Here is a 24,143-nt window from a genome sequence, read left to right as displayed (position 1 = left end):
AAAAAAATTAAATAGAACAATACAGGATACAAAGAAAAAAAAAGGGAGAAATCTGTATTATCCTGAAGTTTGCAAATTTATTGAAGTATGCAACCTTTCTTTCCAAACTGTACCTATTAACACTTGGAGTCTTTTTGTATAGCTGCTCTTTCCAAACAGCTGCCTGTTCCCACTGCCTCTCCTGGGCCCTAGAATTTGATCATATCTAAAAGCAGGATGCCTAGACAAGGCAGTACTTCTACTGAAATCTCAACAATGTTAAATTACTCAGAACAATTAGATCTTATTACCTGCATTCTTATTAACATATCCCAGGTTGTTTCTTTCCCTCCCTCAAAAATTCAATTCCTATGTTTGTTTTAACATTCACTGTCCCCAAATACTCTTCTCCATTATCTCAGCCTTGATTTTGTCCCCTAGTTTTATATTAATATGAAACTTGTATGCCCCTCTACAACTGCTTTACATGTGTGTAACGAATTTCATGTTGTTGACTTCAGGCACAGTAATTTAAAGACAGAATTAAAATTCAAAACTGACTTTAAAAGCATTTGGTAATGACCTAATTTCTTTCTAAGCATACTTTCTATCCTACCAACCAAATTTTCTTCAGTGTGTTAGAGATACGAGATGAAGGAGCATGCTGCAGGACCCCACCTGAGGTGCAGTCTTAATCAGTCATCAGTAATCAATTATCATAGATTAAGCCACGTATTGCTTTAACAAATGATCCCCTACCTTTTGTACCAATGTTCACTGTCAGTATTCAGTTTCTCAGACAACCATATTAAAAGTCCAAGTTCAGAACTTATAGAAAAACATAATTCAGACTCTTTTGTTGGAAGCTGTGACCAGCAAGATCACAACTCAGGAACAGAGAGTGAGCCCTCAAGTTAGACAATTCTGTCAGAGTCCAGTTGTATCTGCAGCTACTGCTTCTCTTGCCTGTCGGGCCAGCTAGACTATCAAACAGAATTACCAGAACAAGACATCTGACAAATTCAGAAGATCATTCTTAGCATCTAACTCTATTTCTCGTGCTCTTCGTCTCATATTGTCACCCAAACACACTCATCATTGCATTGTGTTCCTCTATAAATAACACACCTGTGCTCAGGAATACTGTTTGTTCTAACATTTGTACAGAGACAAAGCTAAGAATATTTCCCCTTGATTTCTTCGAGTGTTTCTCACTTTTCATTTGAGCACTATAGGATTCACCTCACCCCCAGAGAATTCAGAAATCAATTTGACCAATTTAAGGCTGCACTACTTGGAATGCATCTAACTTCACACATGTTGAAAAGTGAGATTATGTTAAAAATTAAGCAGAAGTGGCTTAAGCTAAGATGAACTGCTTCCACATCAACAACACAGAAAAAGCAATCAAATGGAGTCAGTCTCTCCTTCCACAATAATTAAAATCTCTCTACACTCAAAATATTTTTCTATGAAAAGTTTTTCACTAGTGTTTCTTTTTACAATCGTTTTCCTGAGTTTTATTTTCATGTGCTCAAATCTTCCTCAACTCAAAATAAGAACTAAATAAGCAACCTCCAGAAGATGGTGACACACAAACACAAGAACATCCTAAAAGCCAAGAATTACAAGTGTTTAGTGGAGCTCAGGTGCTGAAGTTCCAACCAGTTACACCCTTGTTGCTCTCCCTCTGCCTGTTTCTCTGCATCATCACCCTCACACTCCCTTACTTTGCTAACTTTTCACATTTGAAGTTTTCAGCATGTACAAAACACTACTGGATGTTGTCTTTGTTTGCGATGATGTCCCAAACACACATCCTTAAAGAAAAAAGAGACAGCATATCTTGGGAGACTGCACTTGAGGATCTTTGTTACTCCAAGTGTTTAAGCAGATACAAATGTACTGGGGGGAAAAAAATGCTCCAAATCCTAATGTTTCTACTTACTCTGGAATATTAATGATCATTCTGCAGCAACCAGCGCTCCCAAGAGTCAACAAAATTTCCATGTGGTGACCTACCTAACAAGTCCACTGTAAAAGAAACCCCCTGATAAAAACATCTTCTATTGCCTACACATAAAACAGCTATTTCCTAAGCAGACGAGGTACTTTTATAGTCCTCACCAGTCCTCATGCCCAGAACAAAAGTAGCGAAGAAAAGTAAGAATGAACCATGCCAAAGACTCAGAGCTGCTTAATAAGAGACTACAAAGAAGTGTTTCTGGTTATTACAGTATAGGAAATGCAGTGTTTAAGGATCTTTCCATGCATGTTAAAATCTGTGGAACTTGAGGCAGACAAGTACTAAATTTCATACTTCTATTATGACTTTTGTATTTTGTGTTTTCCTTTGAAATATGAATATAAGACGTGGCAAGAACTAATTTAACTTATGAAAAAAATTCTTTACTTCATTAAGGGAAATGAATTTGAAAAAATCCAATTTGATTGAAATATCCAAATCTAGCAAGAAAGAACATAAACATATGCATTTGATCAAACAATTATTTAACTCAATTAAAAACTCATTTATTTTACAATCTTATTAGCAAATGTTCCAGTGACTTACTAAACATTGATTCTGCAGAGTCAGTTACTTATCACTGGAAAAAAGCCAAAAACAAGCTATTCTTCAAGTCTATTTTAACTTAAGGAAATTGAGAAAAGTTTTCAAAAGCCTTTATGTTCTTAGGTACAATTTGTGTATTTGAGTACTTTTCGTACCCGGACTAAACATTATTTTAAGCAAAGTCTCAAGAAAAGCTCAGTAGTTCCTTTTACAACAAAACCAAAAGATGCTCTCCCCTTCATGCTGACTTTAAGCATACTTTAAGATAAAATAAACTGCTAAATTCAGAGAAATATTATAAACACACAAAAAAGGAGCCCCTTCTTTACTAGTGATCCATAACAAAAGCTTAGCAATGTATCTATGTTTCTGGCAATCCAGCATTTGGTTTCACTTTCTGATCTCCAGCTTAGAAAAAACACTTACATTCTATTATTTCCCTTAAAAAAACCCACTGTAATTACTACAACTAAGTAATGGTAACCATAACTGCCCACTCTTGATGATGTCATTTAATTCTTAACCTCCTGCAAAAAGCAGCTTCAGCACAGTCATGTCATTTATGGAAACAAGGTCTCCATTTTGAGACTATCTTTACATATAATTTCCTTTTTTTTTTTAAATCCTAACAGGACAAAACTTCAGGCTTCTCAATCCGTTCACAAGCAGCCTTGCCTACCCTTATCCATATTTTTCCTAGCTTTATTTTACAGTCTAGTTAAATGTTAGACATAACTGCCAGCTGAAAGTGGATTCTCATCAAGAGAGAAAACTATACCTTGTATTCAGGCTTCTCCATGGTCAAATCAGTTTTCAGATTGCATATACTGGTACATTAAGCAAACTAAAGAATCCCAAAAATTTGCTTTAAAGTGTCCTGGTGGTTAGTTTGCTTTCTGAAGACATGGAGAGCAGCATTTCCTGCTCATTTCACTGTCATATGATTTTCCACACCAAATAAAAAGCATCTGAAGACCAGGACTCTGTGTGGTTCAGTGGTTAGAATATGTCATGGTTGAGAAGCAACTGAAAACGGGATGTTATAATGGGGAACATCTGGTAATTTTATCTTAAGCAGCAATGCTGGCAGTCAGTTTAGCCACTTCAGAAGCAACTTTCTATGTCTCCAGATTGCAGTAGTCATACTCCAAGACCATTTAGGAGATAACTTAATCAGACAGAGTCACAGGCTACAATGCCAACCATGGAAATGTAGTAATGAAGAGACACAAAGGAACTGCAAGACAATGAAGGCATTCAAAACAAAGCATGATGAATGAGTACGGCACTCACAATGGTGTTTATTTAATGTGAGTACTCTTTCTGAGCAAGATTAACATTACTCCAAGGATTAATAAATTTCTTAACGATACAATTAAATTCAAGTATGCATTTTCATGTGTGTTCTTTACGAAGAAAATCAGCTAATGCATTTAATTGTAACATTTATATGCAAGCAAACTGGAAACACTACAGCAGAAGATAAAAGCCAGCATTATGCTGACAGAACAAATACAAGAATGGACACTGAATCCAATAAAGCTTTTACTGACTTACTAAAATTAGCAAATTTAGGTTTCTTTTTTCCACTGACGTCTTTTTAAAGGAATATTGTTTCATGAAACTGGCAATACAGTTATCTTTCTGCATTTCTTAGAAAATCTTGCATTGGTCTCAGCTGAGTCTTAGATAATCATAAAAATATAAATCAGATACATATGGCTGATTTGATTTTTTATAAGCCTCTAACTTGAAACAACTATGAAACCACTTGAGATATTAGAAAACAAAATACAGCATTAAACTGTAAGATTGTATCCTTTCAGTTAGGCAGTTTAGGGTTTAATAAAGAAAACAAAGCTTGTAGAATAAAATTATAGATAGGTACCTTTGAGAATGAATTTCTGAGAAAGTAATCTGAAACATTTTATAGGAAAAAAAGAAATGACAAATGGATAATTTACCCTACTTTACACAGCATATGCTTACTAGCAATAACATTTTCCAGTGTTTATTCCATTAGTATATTGTGACCATATAACCATTTCCAGAATGACAACTTTATCAAAAAATTGGCTTTTGGTTGTTGCTTTTAGGGTTTTTTTGTTGTTTCAGGGTATTTTTTTGGGGGGGGGGGGGGAGGGAGGAAGGGGGGATGTTTGGTTTGTTAGGCTATTTTTACAAGCACAGTTTTAGTGATGTGTATTTCTGTACAGGTACAAACATACATACGGTTAAGAGAACAAGCATTTACACCTGCACACATGCAATTTGCCAGTAAAAGAGCAGTTATGGATTAAATATGTAGCCTTTCAGGTAACATTTATAGCCCCCACCTCCTACTTTCAGTCAAAATTCTTTAAATTCTTGAAACTGTTGCCACTATCTCCCCTCATTCAAAAGATGATGATACCACTACATTTTTTTGGTAGGTTGGGATTAACAGAACAGAAAGTTTCTTCTTCCATGATGACAAAACCTCAGATATATTTCATGTCTTTTTAAGTATTTTCAGTGATTCAACATCACACTTATCTCAACAGAAAACAGCTACACAGTTTTTGTTGCAGCAGTAAGAACTACTATCAAATAAAAACAAGTGCATCCCATACTCAGTGACCACATTATACATTAACCAAAACCAAAGAAGGCTAAGGTTACATAAACAGTCACTTGTATACATTTCAGAAATCAAGAGGGAAAACTATAATGTTTCAAGAATGATGCTGAAATTGTGAAATCTTTCATTAACTGCATTAACATGTAGTTGGAGGATTTAATGTCCTCCAGCCGAATTCAGGAAGTTTGTAACATAGTTAAGAAAAACATTATCTGATGAGATTTTAAAGGAAAAAGAGGCTGACATTGCAGATGGTATTATCATTGTCAACACAGCGAACACAGACAACAGTAACCACATTTGGAAGTAAATTTTTACATACAAACTAACTTCAGGTAGCTGTTAAGACTGCTAGTGACAACATGTGAAATTGTTTCCTCAAGTCTCTACCAAACCCACCTACTACTGGTAATAGAAGAGTTGCTGCAGAAAACAATGCATGAGAAACATTCTCTCCTAAATATGGCATGTTTTCTAAGCAAAATAACCAAGTAAAGGTCAAAGTACACATGTAGTGAATATCAGCATGACACATATAATCTGCTTATGTCAAATATATCCACTTACATTTGCTGTGTGTATGTGATATATACCATTCTAATACTATAATCAAAGCTAAATGAGAACTATTGAAGCATTTAAGTGATGAAGCTAAGTAGTAAATTAGAAATGCTGTGCTGTAAATAACTTATACATACAAATTACCATTAAATAGTATCTTCATCAAACACAAAAATAAAAAAAATAAAACCATTAAGGTACTGGAAAACAAAATACAGAGTATCAATTGACAGAAAACTAGATCTGTCACATTTTCAATAAGGTACTTTTGTGCTAGATAAACAAAATCAAAACTTCCAGCACATCTGCTGAACTACCTCTGACTTGACTTCAAGTGTGAGCAATTTAATCCCCAACATTAAATAAAAGGGTCACTACAGCTAAAATATTTAATGCAGTTCTAATTCCCTAAAATTTGAGTGGTCACAAAGAGGAGAACAACATCTTAGAAAGGAGATAATGAAAATATTTTTTCTCTTTTCCTTATTGTATTTAAATGGCTAAGAATAATTTTCAGTACATATTTAATGCACTCAGACTGGTTCCATATTTATTTAGTACACTGCATACATTTTTAACAAAGATTATAGGGTTGGGGGAATTTTGGGCTTTTTTTTTGTTCTAGTTCAGTTACCATAATCACTTTTTAACATCAAAGCCAGATAGTAACTTGTCTTGTTATGGGAAAGAACTGATAATTATTGTGGGAGTGAGAACAGCCTGGTCTAGTTCAAAAACATCTGTAAAATGTATTAATGCAAAAACAAAGGATATGAACATAATTGTAATACATCACTAAAACATAGTATTTGTGCAGCAGGAGAACAAAGTTAACATTCAGTGTTTCGAAGTCGGATATACTATACAAAAAGTATCAGCATCTGGAGGAAAGTGAAAACAACACATTAGTGCAAAGGTTTTGCCTATTACTCATTGCAGAGGTTCCAATGAAAAATCCAGCTAGTAACAGAGGAAATGAGTTCTCTGCATACAAATACCTGTATCTATTACTCTTTCCCAGAACTACATTAAAGTATTACACAACACAGTTAGTGCAGGAGTAATTTTGGTAACATGTTAAATTCCTTTAAATTACATTATGTTTAACTGGGTTTTTAAGCAGAGCTTCTTAAAACAATTAGAACAGTACAGATTCTATGAGATGTCCAGAAAGGAGAAAGAACTCCAGAAACTTTATCAAACTTAGTAGACACTATGTGGAGCAGGAGAGAACAACTCCAATATCTCTTCTAAGTACTGGGGGTATTTCTGTTTCATGGCATGCATGAGTCAGTCTGCCTCAATGCTGTTTAACCTCTAACTCACCTCATCTAGAAAGCTGTGCCATCAGCACAATTCAACCACTGAATTGTTCACATTGTGTTCAGAACCGAACAAAATTTCTTCAATGAACACACACATGCTGCAAGCCAGCTCACAAAACTGAGCTCGGTATTTAGCATTTGTTGGGCAGTCATAAACAGACCTTGCCCACACATGATCTTCAGTAAGAAATGCTGATGGAAATTTATCTGTTTTCCAGTAAAAGTTTATGAAGAAGACAGTAAATACTCAGTGATGAACAGTAGCACCTTGTGATCTCTATAGGAATAAGAATTGCTGCCTTCCCTTCTTGGACATAGCAATACGTGCTTAATGGTTTAAAGAATGGATTATCATAAAAATTTTTGTCTACTTAAAAATTACTCCTCTGTTATTTCTAACTGGTGATATTCTCTCAGTAACATTAAAAACAAGTGGTACAAAAATTAGAAAATTAGAACTTTTAGGATTTATAATATGACAGATCAGAATTTGTTTCCATTTAAGATTTTGCCATTTCAAGTAGTTCTTTTATTTATTAAAATCACAAGTATGACATTTTCAAAGGGTGACCCTGGGCCCTATTCAACTATTAAGTTCTCTTTGCTAGTACCTGTATTCTGGCACTGTAACATTATTTAATAAATGAAATACTACTTCCAGTTGTGTTCTGGGATGTGCCAAAAATAAACAGAACACCATACAATTTCAAATAAAAAACTGAGGTGATATTAAATGGGTGATTAATTTGAATAGAAATATTGCTTGCTACAATAAAAACTAAATTGTTTTTATGAAGCACCACCATACAATTAAAGCCCCAGCACCACAGCAACATAACCATCTTAAAGTACAAATATCAACTTACTGCATTTTATAAAATCATAAAACAGTTAGGGTTTGAAGGGAACTTGAAGATCCTATAATTCCAAACCCCTGCCAAGGGCAGGAACACCTTCCCCCAGACCAGGTTGCTCCGAGCTCCATCCAACATGGCCTTGAACACTCACAAGGATGGAGCACCCACAGCTTCCCTGGGCAACCTGTTCCACTGCCTCACCACCCTAAGGGTGGGGAATTTCTTCCCAACATCTAATTTAATTCTAGCCTCTTTCAGTTTAAATCTATTCCCCCTTGACTGATCCTAAAAGACCCTCTTACAGCTCTCTTTGTAGGGTCCCTTCAGGTCCTGTAAGGGTGCCACAATTTACATACTGTAATTCTGCAATGTTAGCTTTGTTGGTAGAGCTGGTAGAGTTGCCCATTACAGATTACTACAGATTATTTGCATTTGTTCTTGACTGAGCAGAATATCAGCCACTGATACAGCGATCATTCAAAAGCTCAGAATCTTTCTGATCACTGTAGCTGTAACCTACACAAACCAGATTATCCATGTGATGTCAATAAAATATCATTTTTTACCCAGCAGACCACATCCTAATGCTTAAATGCTCCTTCCAAAAAAAAAAAAAAAAACCAACAAAAAAGCATTAAAAAATATAGCTGGGATTTAGAATGAATTACTAAATCCCTTAAATCCACATCATTCACCTCTAATAACCTCTGCTGAAGGCTTTGAGAGCATGTTTAACTGACAAACAGCTTTACAAACCTCATGTAAATACATTAGACCAGATCTATAAAAAAATGAAATAAATAAAATAAAAATCAGGCTAGCTTTCCAGGTCATTTTAATAATGGTAATACAGTTTTCTTGATTAAAGAACAAAGAAATATCAAAGCACAGATTAAAAGATAAACACAAACCAAAAGTAATACACTGAAGGATAAAACTTTTTTCTCCTAATTCTAAACCTGCACTTTAAAGGGATACCTGAGTAAATTAAAATTAAATACTTGGTGTTGTTTCTGTTAGGTATTGAAAAATTTTAATGAAATATAATGATAGCTGGATATTTTGAAATATAATGATAGCTGGATATTTATGTAAATAAACTTCATTTTTACCACTGAAATTCTCATTAACGTGACAGAACCATCTGAGTAGCTACACCTAGTTAGCTGAATGCATTACAACTAATCAGAGAAGCCAAGATACAGTTTTCTTTTGTCAACTGTTTGAAATAGGTATCTGTCAGAACTCATCATCAAAATACGGTCATAAGAATTCAGGACGTAGCAATTCCTGTATATACAAAACTCAGTATCTCCAAAATGTTATCTAGGATGCCAACTTAATTTTCATCCATTGAAACAACATTGAACCACTAACACAGTCTTCCTGGAAAATGTATTTTCAGCTCCTCTGGGCAGAATATTCCACTTCAATTTTAAACATAATGTATACATGTGTTATCACAGGTGCAAAAAGAAAAAAATAATTTCTGTGTTGGCACAATCATAGTACCTCTAATCTCAAAGGCACCGTTTTCCAAGATTATCTGCTAAAGAGCTAACATCATTTCTTCAGCAATTCTTTGACCTATCTAACAGCATAACAAAAAAAAAGCTATCCTCTTTTATACTTGGCAAATTACCACAACCAATCAATCTTTTTTTCAATTTCATTTTCTAAAATCTAACCTAAGATGTAAACATTTGTGCCAAGAAATTTACCATTTAGCTCAAAATTAAGCGAATACTAAGAAGCTTTACTGTCCAAGGATTGAGTAACAAATCTTGTTTCATTTTCCTGAAGAAAAATGACACCTTCACTATAGAGTTTTGGATTAAGATAATGGAACCTTCAGAAGGAAGGTAGAAAGCAATCCAAATCTAAAGGGAGGGCTATATTTTTTTGGGGAAATGAATAAGACCTTACATTACATCATCAAATAATCAAGAAATTTCAAAACACTGAAGATGTTGCACTCCATAAGTTCCTTTCAAAAGAAGCAATGGAAGTCAAATAACAGGCTAGAAAGGCAGAGACAATTTAAGAATAACTCCTAAATTACTGACCTCTAACATAAAATTATAAAAGCTGTTTGCTTCTGTTCTTTACTGTGCAGAATGAAACAATCACTTGGAAAAAAGCTAATACTATCAATAAACTGCATTGAGTACACAGAAGAAATAAAGGCAAGTGTATTAGATTAGCTAAATTCTACTGATATTTATTCTGATATTTCTTGTATAATGTAACACATAGGTAATACTGGCATTGGCCTAAACAAGTTACAGAATTTAAAATTAAGATCCACAAAGAGCTGCTGTGCTAATTAAAAAAGGGAATCAGCACTTCGTACTAAGATTTTCAAATTACTATACAGCTTCACAGCCATAAATCTCTCTATACAGAGGTACATAAAAAAAGTCAATCTGCCTAAACACAATACATCAAACTCCCTGAGCAAAGCAGCTCAAATCCCTCTAATCTCTTTAATTCAAGGCCTGAAAACCTTATCTGGTGCATCATCTTGCTATGTACAATCCACCTGAACTGAAGAGAAGAAAAACCTACACAAACACATAAATTAATGCACAACTATCTCAAAATGATAGAAAATCACACTGCTAGTACTGTAACAAGCAGAAGCTGCTCCTGTAATAGGAAGAAAACCAGCTCTTAAAGAGAAATGCGGCCCAAGGATCACTGCTGCAGTCTTGCAAAAGCTGACCCTAAACTGCTCGCTCACACCTTGCTTCTACACACATTCCAACAAACTTTATGGAAGGGGACAGACCAATTCCCTCTAAGAGCAGGGGATCCGGAATTTCCAGATCTCTTCCCATCCTGTCAGAGTGTGCCACAGCACAAGGAACACGAAAAGGGAAGCCTTTCGGCTGTGTTACAGTTTCCCATCTTTAGCCCACAGCCTCTTTCAGGGCCCTGCTGAGGCCAGCGTCAGTGCACCCACAGACACTCCCCGTGAGCACAGAGGAGGACAGAGAGGCTTCCTCACTGACACTTCACTTGCTGAGCAGCCACAGATGAGGTTTTGCTCCTCACTCCCCTCTGGGTCAGCTGTAAGACAGTGGTCACAATCAAGTCTGGGTTCAACAACTAAACAGGTTCTTGAGAAGAAAGTGTAAAAGCCTCAGACATGAAGAAGCAGCAGAGAGTATCAAGCAGGACTGAGCTTTCCACTGAGGTGCTGTACTTATTTCAAGCTTATATTCAAACAGCCTTCACTGAAAGAACTAGATGGAGTAGTAAGTTACATGTCAAATATTAAGTTTTTAAGCAATTAAGACACAAATTTGTCCAAAAATTAACTTTTATTTTGAGTGTTTCTAACATAAAATCATATTTAAATCACATGGCACTTTTCTATCTCTCTAGCAAAGATGGGAATTAAGATATATGCAGTTTATACCATTTGAGGACATTCATACTTTCATCTATTAGAAAAACATGCCTTTTTTATTCTAAATTAAGCATTAAACTCCGAGATACTTAATCGAGTATCAAACTGTTTCCAAGAGTTCCATTATGGAGCAAGAAAACATACAAAAGTAAGTTACTGTAAAAATCCCCTAACAAGCTGCTTGGATCAAAAGTAAATAACTAAATTTTTAAAGTAATTTTATTTGGACAACAAACGAAGCATTCCTGCCTTTTTTACACTGAAAAAGCCAAGTTTTAGAGTAGTTTTATAAAACTACTCATACCAAATGAAAAACTTAATGTTACTAATAAAAGCACTCTTCCAAGATTTGTCCTTCCAAACTCTTTAACCTTCTCTGTCATTAGGGCTGACTGATAAGCCACCAGCTGTTTTTTTTCTTCTCGGTGCTACAATGCATTCTCTTCCCTTTTAAGGCTAGCATACCCAAGCAACAAACAGCACGACTTTAGCCAGCTGCTAGAATGTCACAAACCTATATATTTAGCTCCCATCTCATTTACTGCCATCCCTCAGTGTCAACCATTTAATGTCCCTTTTGCTCCAGCCTCCTGACATTCCTCACTGAGCTGACAACACTTCGGGCTGGATCAGCAGACACAAGATACAAGAACACACAACAACAAAGCACAGACCTTATCAGTTACCAGAGACAGAAGCCATGCCTCGTCAAACATACTCAAGCAAAAGGGGTTTTGCTTCCCTCCCACCACTTCTGGAGTAATTTTTAGTGTTTATAAATTGTGTAGTTGTTTGCATAAATATTACCTTTAGATCTTTAGTGAAATAGCAATTTGTTCTTTTAGTACGCTTTTGCTTTGTCTCTGCTTTGTCGATACTTTCTGTACATTATAATATAAACTAAAGAAACATTTCCTTTCCATTTAATACTGGTTTTAACATTAAACCTTCTCCTCATGCCACAAGTTAAAACAGAATTTTAATTGGGTAGCTTCAATTCAACTTCAAATAACTAAAATAATATCCCTCAAAATGATTTTTTTTATGCTACATGTTCTGTTCATGTAAAAACACGAATCTAATTACTGTCGTATTTTGGAAATAATTGGATTTTAAATTGCTTAGAATTATCAACATAAGTGAGAAAGCTGTAAAGATAGACAAATTAACAATTTCATGGTTTTAAAATGGGAATCTCCGTTATCATTAGATTCCCATTTGCAATTATTTAAAGGCCCACAGAACAGTTTGGTAGTTCCCTCCTTTAAGTGGTCATAAAACCCTTTAAACAGTAATTGAAAGATTGTTAACAGAAACTCTCTCAGGAAATCAGATCCTGTGAACAATCTAACAGTAGGCATGCTTAAGCGAGATAGTGAATAATCTGTTTCATCCTATTCACTAAGATGAGGTTTTCAGAACAGGGACAAGACATCAGTTTCAATAACACCAGGAGATGAGTAAAAATTGTTCAATTCCATGCTCTACTTGGGAATCGTGACACATTTATCTAGAGAATTAACAAGTTGTGCTGTGTGTAAATCGGTCTCCGAGCCTAACCAAGGATCCAGCAGTGCCCTGTAAGCCTCAGTTTACATCATTAAACTCATATTCCAGTAACAAAGGATCCTCAGGATATACAGTCCAACAACTAATTTCCATAATAATACCTTTTAATTAGATGTGACTACATATTACTTTACCCAAGGCACTTAAAGCTGGCAATTTAGCTGTAGACTACTTCCATTTCTCAGTAATTAGAAGTGAGAAAGACACATTTAAGTCGGAGCACCATTGCAGATAGTGATACTATAGTTAAAAATGCTAAGAAGAAATTGAAATCTTCTTTCTAAGAAGAAATGGAATTCTTGTACATAAGGGACATTATTCTCTTTTTCAATTTACCGGATAAATGCAGCTGCTTTTTCTCCTCTCAAAAGGAAAAACTGACTTTGCAGAAACTGGCTTTGAGGTTATACATACTCAGGTTTATGCAAAGAAGAGGTGCTCAGTAACCATTTTATTTTATTAGTTACTGGAGCTTTAGACAAAGTTCTTCATCCCTTTAAGGCAATAGATTTTACGCTGAATTATTCAGTCTTTTATAACTCTATGTTACAAAAATGTATATTTATTTGCCACCTTGGAAGATGGGAAGAGAGGAAACAGAAACTGCACACTTCCAAATGAGAAGACCTCAATGCAGTACTATATAAATAGCAATTACTATTTTTTCCTCCATAATAGCACTCTTTCATAAGCAAAGTTAAAAATAAAGCAGTAAAGCATCTCACCAAGCAACTAAATCCCATGATAAAGATGCATAGTATTGTTTTGTGGTTAAAGATAGGCCTTACCAATTAGAGCTGTGATGAAAGCTTCCATATTCAAGCAATGTACTTTGGGAAAAATGCATTTTATCAAGCTTCCGGAGTGAGTGAGAAAGTAAGGTATTTAACATTCCTAAACATAAACAAGCTTTTCATTCATGCGACTGATTTTAATTGCTTAATTTAGCTAACTAAATTGTAATTTATAATCAGAGCCAATATTAGATAATTTTCGCTTTGCTTCTTTAGCTTTTACACACATTTGAGAAATGGTAACAACTGCAGTCGCATTCATAGACTAGGAGCTCTCTACTGAAACAAGCTGAATTTTCCCCTTCGCAGGGGAAAAGTGAATCAGAATTCTTACCTCATTTAAAACAAATCAAATTCTGAAACACCTATTTCTATCGTTAAATATATTGAAAATACTTCCAATATTTCACAAGCAGAACTATAAAACCGCACTTTCTAAATAAACATCATGCTTAGTCATAGCTTTATACACAGTTTATACTACTTCACATTCATTAGGGGATTATTTACCAAACTAGGTCTAGAATTTCATTCCATGAAAATACTGAAACACATCAGAGAACGTAATTTTAAACTGCGCCATCAAAACAAAAGCAATCCCCCTTCCAAAACTTAGAACAAAACCCAATACAATTATCTAACTGGTAGCATTTCTCATTCTACTACAGACCTTACATGATATACTTCAATCAAGTGTAAAAAACAGTAAGATCAGAAACTGTCAATGCCTATTTGCTGTTGCACAAGTATTTCTTCTAAAAAAAAAAAATATTTCTCAGTGTTAACCATATTTGACATATTTGAAGTGAAAAATTAAACTAGTAATTCCATTCACCTTCTGGAAATGTTACAAAAAGTCTTCTCCATATATTTACAGCTGCCATAATCAGTAAACTTGCAAATTTCACACCTAAATCTGCAGAACAGGTCAGAAACACAGAAGACAGCTCAAGATTTCCTTTAGTGTTTTAAAGTCTAATCTGCCTTGTTTGCTCTGAATGACTTCTGCTAAAAGCTCTTAGCAAACCTTAAGTCTGTGTTCTAACTGTAAGAAGACAATACATAAAAAGACAAATGAATGGAAACTGAAAAGCACCTGAAATATCTTAAAAAGCTCTCAACCTTGTTGGGAGCATTTAAGGGCACAAGCCCCACAACATAAGCACTGTGGAGTTCTGTGATTCAGCCAGCATCCAGCACTAAGAGCAGCAGTATCACAGCCCAGTAATACAGTGATAGCAGCACCTTTGGATATCAAGTCATATCGAATGCACTATCCTAAATATCTACATTACAACACTACTAAAAGAGCAGCTTATCAACAATTGCTACATTCAGGCTTTATTCCTAACTAACTTCTGCCTTTTCCTCTGGGATTTTTAAGTAAGGAGATGGTACTACCACTTCTTACAGTTCTGTGATGACCAACATCACTGCAGACACTGCAACAGAAGGGGAGCTACCTCGTATTTATCACAGGAGAAACAGCAGAAGAAAGAGTTATATCACAAGGCTCTGAGATGTACTTCAGGCTTACATGTCAGCCTATCTGTCTGTAGTGACTTAGGATTTACAGATTTATATGTTCCAGTCCCATCTATATTACAAAGCCAGAGTTTCACGTCTCACTTGCTTTTAGCTTGTCCTTCAGCTGACTCACACAAAGAAGCAGTAGTCCTTCACAAAGACTCAAAGGCCATTGCTTACAATTTTTCAAGCCTTAAGGGCAATATTTGCACTTTTGGAAGAAAAAAGGTTGTGCAAAATATTAATGTGGCCAGAATAATTTGAAAAAAATCAAATGACATTGAAGCCCAAGATGTACTATTTGAGTACTTGTGTTGAATGAAATCAACTTCGCTTTACTTTTAATGCAAGTGGCATTTAATTTTTTAAAAAAGGTAATCAAATTTCCAAGTAAGTTCAAATTATAAAATCCAAGCAATTAGGTTAAATATTATGACCCAGACATTTAAGATGTTGATTTGAATAATATATTCATTATCATCAGTACTTAAATACATTAGCAATATAACAATGGGTCATTTCCAGATGGAACAGCAATGCAGAAATACCTATTCAATGCACCATTCACATTTTTAGACCACCTGTACTTCACTGGAAAAAAAAGAAATCTGTTAAACTGCTGCATATTTAAGACAACTTCAAACCACAATTTAATTGATAATCTTCCCAAAACAAGCAGTATTACTGAGCACAGGGCAGAGCCCTCAGTGTCCTCTCATGCCACAGATCACAATGCTAGCAACTAGAACGAACTCGAATTTTTGGGTCAGTAAGTTCTGAGTGTTTATACACCACACAGCTGAGAGATATTGATCAAGCTTATTACATCAGTACTCTAAAGAGACAGAAACCTGCTGAAAGAGCAGTAATCAACCCAAGCAACTGAAGTGTTGGGTGGATGAACATACACGATTAGGACAGGTGCATGAGCTTTCCTGAAGAGAGGAAGTGCTACACTACATAATAAGAGAGAACTGAGTGCAAATAAGGCATAAAAAGTAACTGGCTGTTCATCAAGCAAAATTATTTCCCTTAGAGTACTAAGAGTATTGGAAAGAAACATAATTCAGTTTCAAAGTAGTGCAGCACATTTCAAAAGGAATCAGTGCCTTCAGAGAATTCACTATTATAAACTGCTCCTAAAGAGAAAATAAATATATAAAAGCTTAGAAGTGTGAATTAATATTATGCCAAGTGACTGAAATTAAACAACAGTGTTCAACGAGTGTTCTTACTAACATTAAAAAATAGCAGAGACTAATTTCATAGATTGAGCAGATCCATACTACAGCTAGAGAAACCCAGAATCTCCTATGCAGAGATACCTACTAACATAGCATTTGTATTTTATTTTAAATTCAACATTCCAAACCAAAGTGTTCTCGAGTAATGAAACAAAACAGAAATGGAAAAAGGAAGTAAGTGAAAGGAAAGTTTATTCCCCAAGCTGGATTTGTGTACTATCTTCCCCTCAAGAAAACTTATATATGACAACCAAGTGACCAACATTAATGAGACATGTATGAGGAACAAAACAACTCTGTTCTTTTGAAATATGGAACAAATTCAGATCAGAAATTAATGCTATAGATGCAGCTTTACACTGAAAACTTTTGCTTGACAGGTGATGTACGCTTTTAAACACATTAGTAACTTCAGAAATAGTATAATACCAAAACAGCACACCTGTTTAAAAAAAACTCAACCATGTTGCTCAAAAGGCACCTTATTAATTTTTCTTTCAAATTAATAGGCACCTCCAAGGTTTGTGGGCAGATTTAATCTAGTAAGAAACAATGGACCTTTTCCCACTGAGTGCATGTAAATTGATTTTTACCTAAACCAAATGATTTATGAGAGATACAAAGAAAAGCTAGCATTCTGACTGGAACTCAAAACTATTTTAAATAGCAATTCTAGATAGGTGCCATCTTATCCCAGCAAAACACAGAGCAAACACAAGTAGCTGAGACTTGCACTTCACTGACCTATCCAGGTGAAGTTACCAAACTCCTGCTGTCCTCTGCCTGGAAAGCATCAAATTACTTTTGCAAGGGCAACTCCATAAAATTCTGACTATATAAACAGTAATACCTAAACTACAGAGCTGCTAAAAAGGAAGAAATATTTAACATATGTGTCAAAAGCTGACTGACCACTGCAGGGGGAGGGGGTGAAGACAGCATGCTGTTATAATTGCCAGGTTAAGTTTCTGGGGGAAATATTACAGCTTAGTGCTTTAGTTATCCTTTTGTCAGCTAATCAGAAGGGGAAAAAACATAATCCTCAATAAAGGGTTTTTCTCTTTGTATTTCCTCCTTCCTTAAAACACTGTGCCTCTCAAATGCCCTATCTTCAGGAGTCTGTTTCCACTCTCTAAAGCAGAAAGAAGCTCCTGACTTTGAGTAACAAAGTACAACGATTAAGGATTCTGATGTCTAAACAGTAATTTGTAAATTCACCTGTGTGTTTTAAACACAAGAACTACCTTGCTCTGTTAAGTATTGTTTCAGCACTTACTCGTATTTCCATGTTTACTGCAGTCTCCAATCCTAGTTAAAGTACACAGGACATTAATTCACAAAAAACTACCAACAAGTTCAGCAGGTGTACCCAAGAGTACCTCACCTCGCAACAGCAAGCAAAAATATCATGCTGAAGCACATCATCATCTCTGTATAACACCCTCCTTTCCTAAAATAAACATTTCAAAACACATACTGAAAAAAAAATCAATGTAAAACAAAAAAATCAGTATGTCACAAATACCTGCCTCACAGCTGACCTCTTATTACTTATATTTGAACACAGCTCTCCTAGACCTAAGTCTTGCAAGAGCAGAGATTGCCCACTGAACGCCTGACTGCAGAGAAAACGAGATGAGCTATAATGAAAGGCACTACACAGGAAAACCAATCATGATGGATGTTGACTGCTAGACCTACATCAGGAAGTTCCACTGGACACTTCCTCTGCAACCTCAAATTTTGTAATTCCCACAGGTAAACATTTTCAATAAAATTAAGTAAAATCGTTTTAGTCATTTCATCCACAGAAAAGTAACAGGTATCTTCAAACTATTTAGACTGATTTTCTAGACTACCATTGTCTTTTAGTACTTAGCTTCCCCATATACACACAGCCCTCTTAATCCATGGTGAAGAGAGGTACCCAAATGTCTAGCAGTGGCTGTTAATGTCCTTAAAAGGACCTGTATACTGATTAAAAGTGAAAAAACTTCCACTCCTTGCTGCAGGGAGTGTCATACACATGCTGCACATAAAACTAGGAGTTTAATGTTATGACACTAATTTGAAAACATTACTAATACAAGCATCAACATAAAAACATGGTGTCCTAACAAATATGTTCAGCTTTTCTAGCACTACCAAGTACAACTCATTTCTTCTCCCAGATTTCTAAATTTACTTTGAAATATTTTAAGGGGAACATTGCCAAAGCAAATACTACCTACTAAGCTCTTACTTTACCCGTCTTACTTCCACCCTACCTTCCATTTCTTTTTATTTACATACACAGAAAGACCACAGGATCTGCAAACAGCAAAAACAGTGAGAATAAAATGGGATGAAGAACATTAACAGATAAATGACAAGGCAATCACCTGACTTAATTCCACTAAATTCTTCAAGAGTTTAAGAGGGAAAAAATAATGGAGATATGGACCAAGTTAATTGGTACTGGTGAGCTGCTGCTCAGCCTGCAAGATTAGTGTAAGGGACTAAAGGACAGGATTTTTAATTCCAACGTATTTTAGACTGTCTTCCATCCTTTTGCCTCCATGTACAAATATGCTCTGGAGATTTGACCAGCTAATCTGTGAATAAAATTATGACAACATCTGTCATCCTGCACCAAAAACCCCCAAAACTAAAACACCCACCCAAAAAACAACAAACCCCAAATCCCCCAAACCAGCTATTGAGTGTTTAGCACGGTTCAAAAAAACTTAAAAAAAACTGTCAAAAGGTGATTCAGACAGTGAGTAATGGAAAGATATCTAATAAAACATTAGATAAAAGGGGTAAAAAAAAAATATTCATTCAGATATTAAGGCAAGACACCATTTTAATAGCATCTAAACAAAGGGGCCCTTTCTCAATCCATATCCTTACCATGTGCAACCAGAGCACATAAAGCCTCTCATTAATACATAAAGTTCAAAATCAAAATTAAATTCTTTGTTCCCATTACTTCTATTAAAATGTTTTTCCAATGACCCTACTAAGACTGAAAATTAGTAATCAAACTACTTTAGTTATTTCATATACATTTGTACTTTCAGCAGTAGCTGACCATTTTCCAAATCTTCCTGCAGCCCTGCCATTATTCTGTATTCCAAGTTTATGTACAGAGACCAGTTATATTCTCTCTTTCCTTCAAATTGTAAGGGTAAACAAGGTCTAGTCTTTTAGCTTCCTTCCCTGTTTACCACTAGGGAGTGAAAAGCTTAAGTAAAATAATCAGAACAATAAATAAATAAGATGTTATCATTTTCCTAATCCATATTAGGCATGCTATTAAACTCTGATATTACAAATTGAAAAAGGATTTAAACACTTTGTCAGTAAGTTCCCCATAGTAAAATGAGTCCCTGTGTTGATGGTTGTGTTGTACTAATTAAACAGCTTTAACTAAAATGGTCAGAAGTACGCACAAGCTGTTTATCACTGCTGCCCTTTGAGCTGCACTATCCTCTAAGGACACGCGACTTTAGATGCGATAATTACTGACTTCTTACATTTTTACTGAAGAGGCACAGAAGAGTTCCAACAGAGAATTTCACATTAATCAGAAAGAACAGGGTACTTATTAATAATAAAGCCATGATTATAATAGAAAAAAAAACATTTATTCAGTTCAACATTTGTAGGTACTAATTCCAAGAACTGTTTAAATTGATATCAGGCAGAAAGTTTAGTCTCATCTCTCTAGGGAAATTTGAGAAAATTAATCATTTATCTGAAGCATAAGAAATGCTAAAGACTTTTAACTATTCACCCACAAACAATAGCTTATCCTCCATTCTTCTGCTTCTTAAGAGCTCAACAATTTCTCTGACATCTTTTCTTCTTACTTTTTTAAATTCTGATGGAAGTTATTCTTCCATGAATTGGAAATATCTTCAAACAGTAACACCAAAGACTTACACAAGAGTACGACTATTACTCTTTAGGGAACTCACTTTTAACTTAAGGGCAAAATATGGACAATTAATGGAATTACACTTCTTGGGTGCCTTCTTCAAAAGTACTCTCTCAAGTTACAGGAGCATAAATACATGGTTCAGAAAAGCTAAGGATCTCAGTTTTAATACTAAAATTTCTATGAAATTTAAACATCTTTCAAGGGTAGTAGAAGAAAACAATACAAATAGACCCAACTGCGTAACAGTAGCTTCCTATGAAAAAAAATGTGCCACAAAGGGTACCATCCCAGCAGTTACACAATTTATCAGACTGCGACTACATAATGGAAAAAATCTCCTTATTAATACAACACACCAAAGAAAATTAATTCTTGCCTAGCAAGATTTTTGTGTATCTTCCACTTACTAGTACAGAAGCAGAAATTCAGACTGCACAGTCAGCATTTAAAAGCTACAAGCTGTTTCAGTCAATTAATTTTTTGGCAAGTTGAATCTTGCACTAACTGTGGCCTTCAAATAAATATTAGATTAAAAATACTCAATATGCACTAGCACAAAAAAATTAGGAGCCTTCAGGGGATTTTACAGATGTATTTTAGCTTTAAAGTTTATAGATTCTTTATTTTGTGTGGATAACCAAAGCATAGTAAAACAGTAATATCAAAGTGATGCAGGCTAAGAAAATTTACTGTTTCATCTTTTGTGTATGTTTATATATACACATATATAAAGCATGTTTGTTCAAACTTATGGTTTAACTAGACCACTACTTTTATGCATCACAAGAAACTTAGGATTCTGTGCACAGAATGGCACTATAGTACTATGCGGTATTCACTACAGTCAACTAACCAATACCCTCAAAATTCTAAGTCAAAAATATTTACCATAACAAAAGCTTATTAGAATGTCCTAACATTTTGTTGATTTTTTAAAAATTTCTCTTGGTAAAAATATTATTAAATATACATCAGAAAACCAGTTTCTGATCACTTTTCTCTGAGCAACTTTAGGTTTATCCAACTTTATACCACTTTATATCTTTGTAATGCATACAAGACAGTCAGTTGGAAGAAAATTATGGCAATAGAAAGAATCAACTAGATTTATCTGAGAAACTCACTCTCATAGTTTATACAGCATGTCTTTCCTACATCTGGTAACAACTAAATTAACTGCTGAATATGAGTAAAAAGTTTCATATACCGCTGTGAAAATTCTCTCTTTACACACAAATTTATCTTCACTGGTGAAATTAATACTTATCTGTGAATTTTACACTTTTTTTTTTTTTTTTTTTTAGTAAGTTGGAATCACTGTACTCCAGACCTTCTGAATGCTGTGCTGGCCTACATTCAAAGCAGGTTACTTAATACCTAACTTGCAGAAAGATTCTGGAAATGGCCTACATACCTAATCACAGCTTTTTATTTGTATGCAGTGGTATATTCTGGTTATTAACCAATTATTAAGGCTGGGCAGATCCCATTCCAAGTAGCAATGACCAAATACAGGAGCACACAGAACATCAGCCCTGGCTCCCCAGTGAAGCTCGAACTGCCAGGTCCCACCGCAGCAGCAGAAACTTCCCATTTTCTAGCACACACTTCACATCATCTCACAAGAGCCAACAGCCTTTTTATTCCAGGTCACATGCACACAAATCACAAGCTTCTCAAACTTCCGAATGCCTAAGGGTTTATTAAAATAAATTAGTGACCACTTCAAGGCCATTCTTCTAAAAGCAAACAAAGAGCTAGCAGTAGCTAGTGAAATCATTTCTTTGTCAGAAACTAGAGACAAACTCTTTCCTGCTCATTTACACTATGTATGATAATTAACTGGCAGTGAAGAGCTAAGCTGCTAAACCCTGATTTCTAGAACAGCAGCTTAATAGTTAAGGGAAATCCAACACCTTTTTTCTTACACTCAATGCTCCTACAGCAGGCATCAAGCTCTGTAAAAACTACAGCAAATAACTTTGGCAACTTTTCACAAAGGATACATTGTCAAGTTATGAAACCAAAGCTTCAGTAACTAAGAAATGTTTTAAAAAGCCACTAAGCAATATAATTCTAAGATATCTGGAGGTATTAAACCCAGAGCTACTTACATGGCTCTGTGGAACAACTGCATAGGACAATTGCTCTCAAAAATCTGAAACTGGTTTTGGTGTAGGGACACGTACATACACAGATGTATACAGACACACATATGTTTAATTTGGAAGAAAAACACAATACAAGGGGAAGAGAGATGTCCTTAGTGCCAGTCAAATTGCTTTAAGACTTTTCCCAGTACAGGTGTTTTAAACTCAAAGCAAAAGAACTACATGAAAACTTGAAAACTGAGAAAAGACATTTGTCTAAGTATTCAGTTCTGAATAAGGACTTGCACTTAATTTTCTTAATTAACCATGGCACGGCGAGGTTTATTTAGAGGTCTGTATGTTCTAAGCAGCACAGAAATAATAAAACTCCATTTGGAGAGCTTAATCTAATTAAGCATACAAAGAAAAGCCACGGAAATACACAAGTGTTACCTCCATTTTTGCTGTTCTGTCCTTTCTTCCACTTTATATCACTTTAATGTGCAAATCCCTTACTTGGACCCTGCACTCCTCTACTGCAACAGAACCTGTAAATTCTATCTGGAAAGAAGAACATGGTTTCTTATTTTGTCACTGATCAATGAAAACAGTTGGAGGTAGTTGGGGTAGACTGGTAGATTTTGAAAGCACTGTTCTTCCCCAGTAGTTTTTAGAAACACTTCAGATCAGATGAATTCAAAACAGTTCTAGTTAAATGAAACCATTCTCCTCCAGAAGGTGAGTGCACAATGGAACAGAACACCCCACGGAGTGCACAATATTGACAGGCAAGCAAAGAGTTTTGCTTAAGCAGGGTTGGGAAAGAGGAGGACAGGACAACCAACCCTGAGATAAAGACACTTCTATAAGCAACAGAACTAGTTATACAGGTATGGGACAAATAGTAATTGAGACTAAGTACAGTCTCCAAAAGGTGTTTAAAGGGCTCCAAAGCATTCTGCAGCTGACATAGAGACACACCAAGAAGAAAAAAGCACCATCCCAAGAACTACTTTCCTCCTAAAATTCACTTCACAAGTGTCTCAGGATGGAAAACACTTTGAACAAGATAATTAGGATCTTACATCTAAGGTTTAACAATCCATACTAGTTTGGTATTTAACACAACCTTCTTCCACTCACACTCACTGCAAATCAAGCAAAGTGGAACACACACTGATTCCCTAGTATCCAAAGCAACTCAGCGTGATCCAAGGGTAGCATCACATGAAATTTACATTTAAAGACGACCACAAGGATCAAAAAATTATTTAGGGACTAAAAAAGACATACTTACATCTGGATATTCTTTTACAGGCACATATAGTTTCTCTTGTAACTGTACAATAGGTCCCACAGCATCTGGTAATTCTGCACTTCTCTTCTCCGTACTACCATTTAATGTGTCGTTATACATGTCTTTCCGTACTCTGCTAATTTCTGTGGGGGGAAAAACGTATATTAGCCATTAAATACAGTAACATATTATAATCTAACATGACAATCTTCTCTTTTTATTATTTCCCAAATCTCAATGCCATTTTCTTCCTCTTCTCATGAACATCACAGTAGCTGAAAAATCTGCTCTGGTTTTGTCTATTTTCTTCTACTTTGTTTGGGGATTTTCAACTGGTTTTGGTTTTGGTTGTTTTTTTTTTTTTAAAT

At 35.2% G+C, this 24,143-nt stretch overlaps 1 protein-coding gene across 7 annotated transcripts in view; it reads right to left on the bottom strand.

Moving 5' to 3' along the window:
* The window catches only part of QKI (QKI, KH domain containing RNA binding), a 143,281-nt gene that overhangs the window by 83,301 nt on the left and 35,837 nt on the right, over positions 1–24,143 (bottom strand). For all 7 annotated transcript variants that reach the window (XR_008483228.1, XR_008483227.1, XM_054280630.1 and 4 more), the window contains exon 2: positions 23,776–23,918. Coding sequence is in view for 5 of the 7 variants with exons in the window: in XM_054280630.1 (XP_054136605.1) it covers positions 23,776–23,918 (143 nt within the window). In the remaining 2 variants the exon portion in view is untranslated. The remainder of the gene's footprint in view (positions 1–23,775; positions 23,919–24,143) is intronic.

This window comes from Melozone crissalis, unplaced genomic scaffold (genome assembly GCF_028551555.1).
Source record: "Melozone crissalis strain CALT ecotype California unplaced genomic scaffold, PUWL_Pcris_2 ptg000027l_1, whole genome shotgun sequence".
In the NCBI taxonomy this organism is placed as follows: Eukaryota; Metazoa; Chordata; class Aves; order Passeriformes; family Passerellidae; genus Melozone; species Melozone crissalis.
Note: the sequence above shows the minus strand (reverse complement) of the source record. Positions and strands in the feature narration are given on the sequence as shown.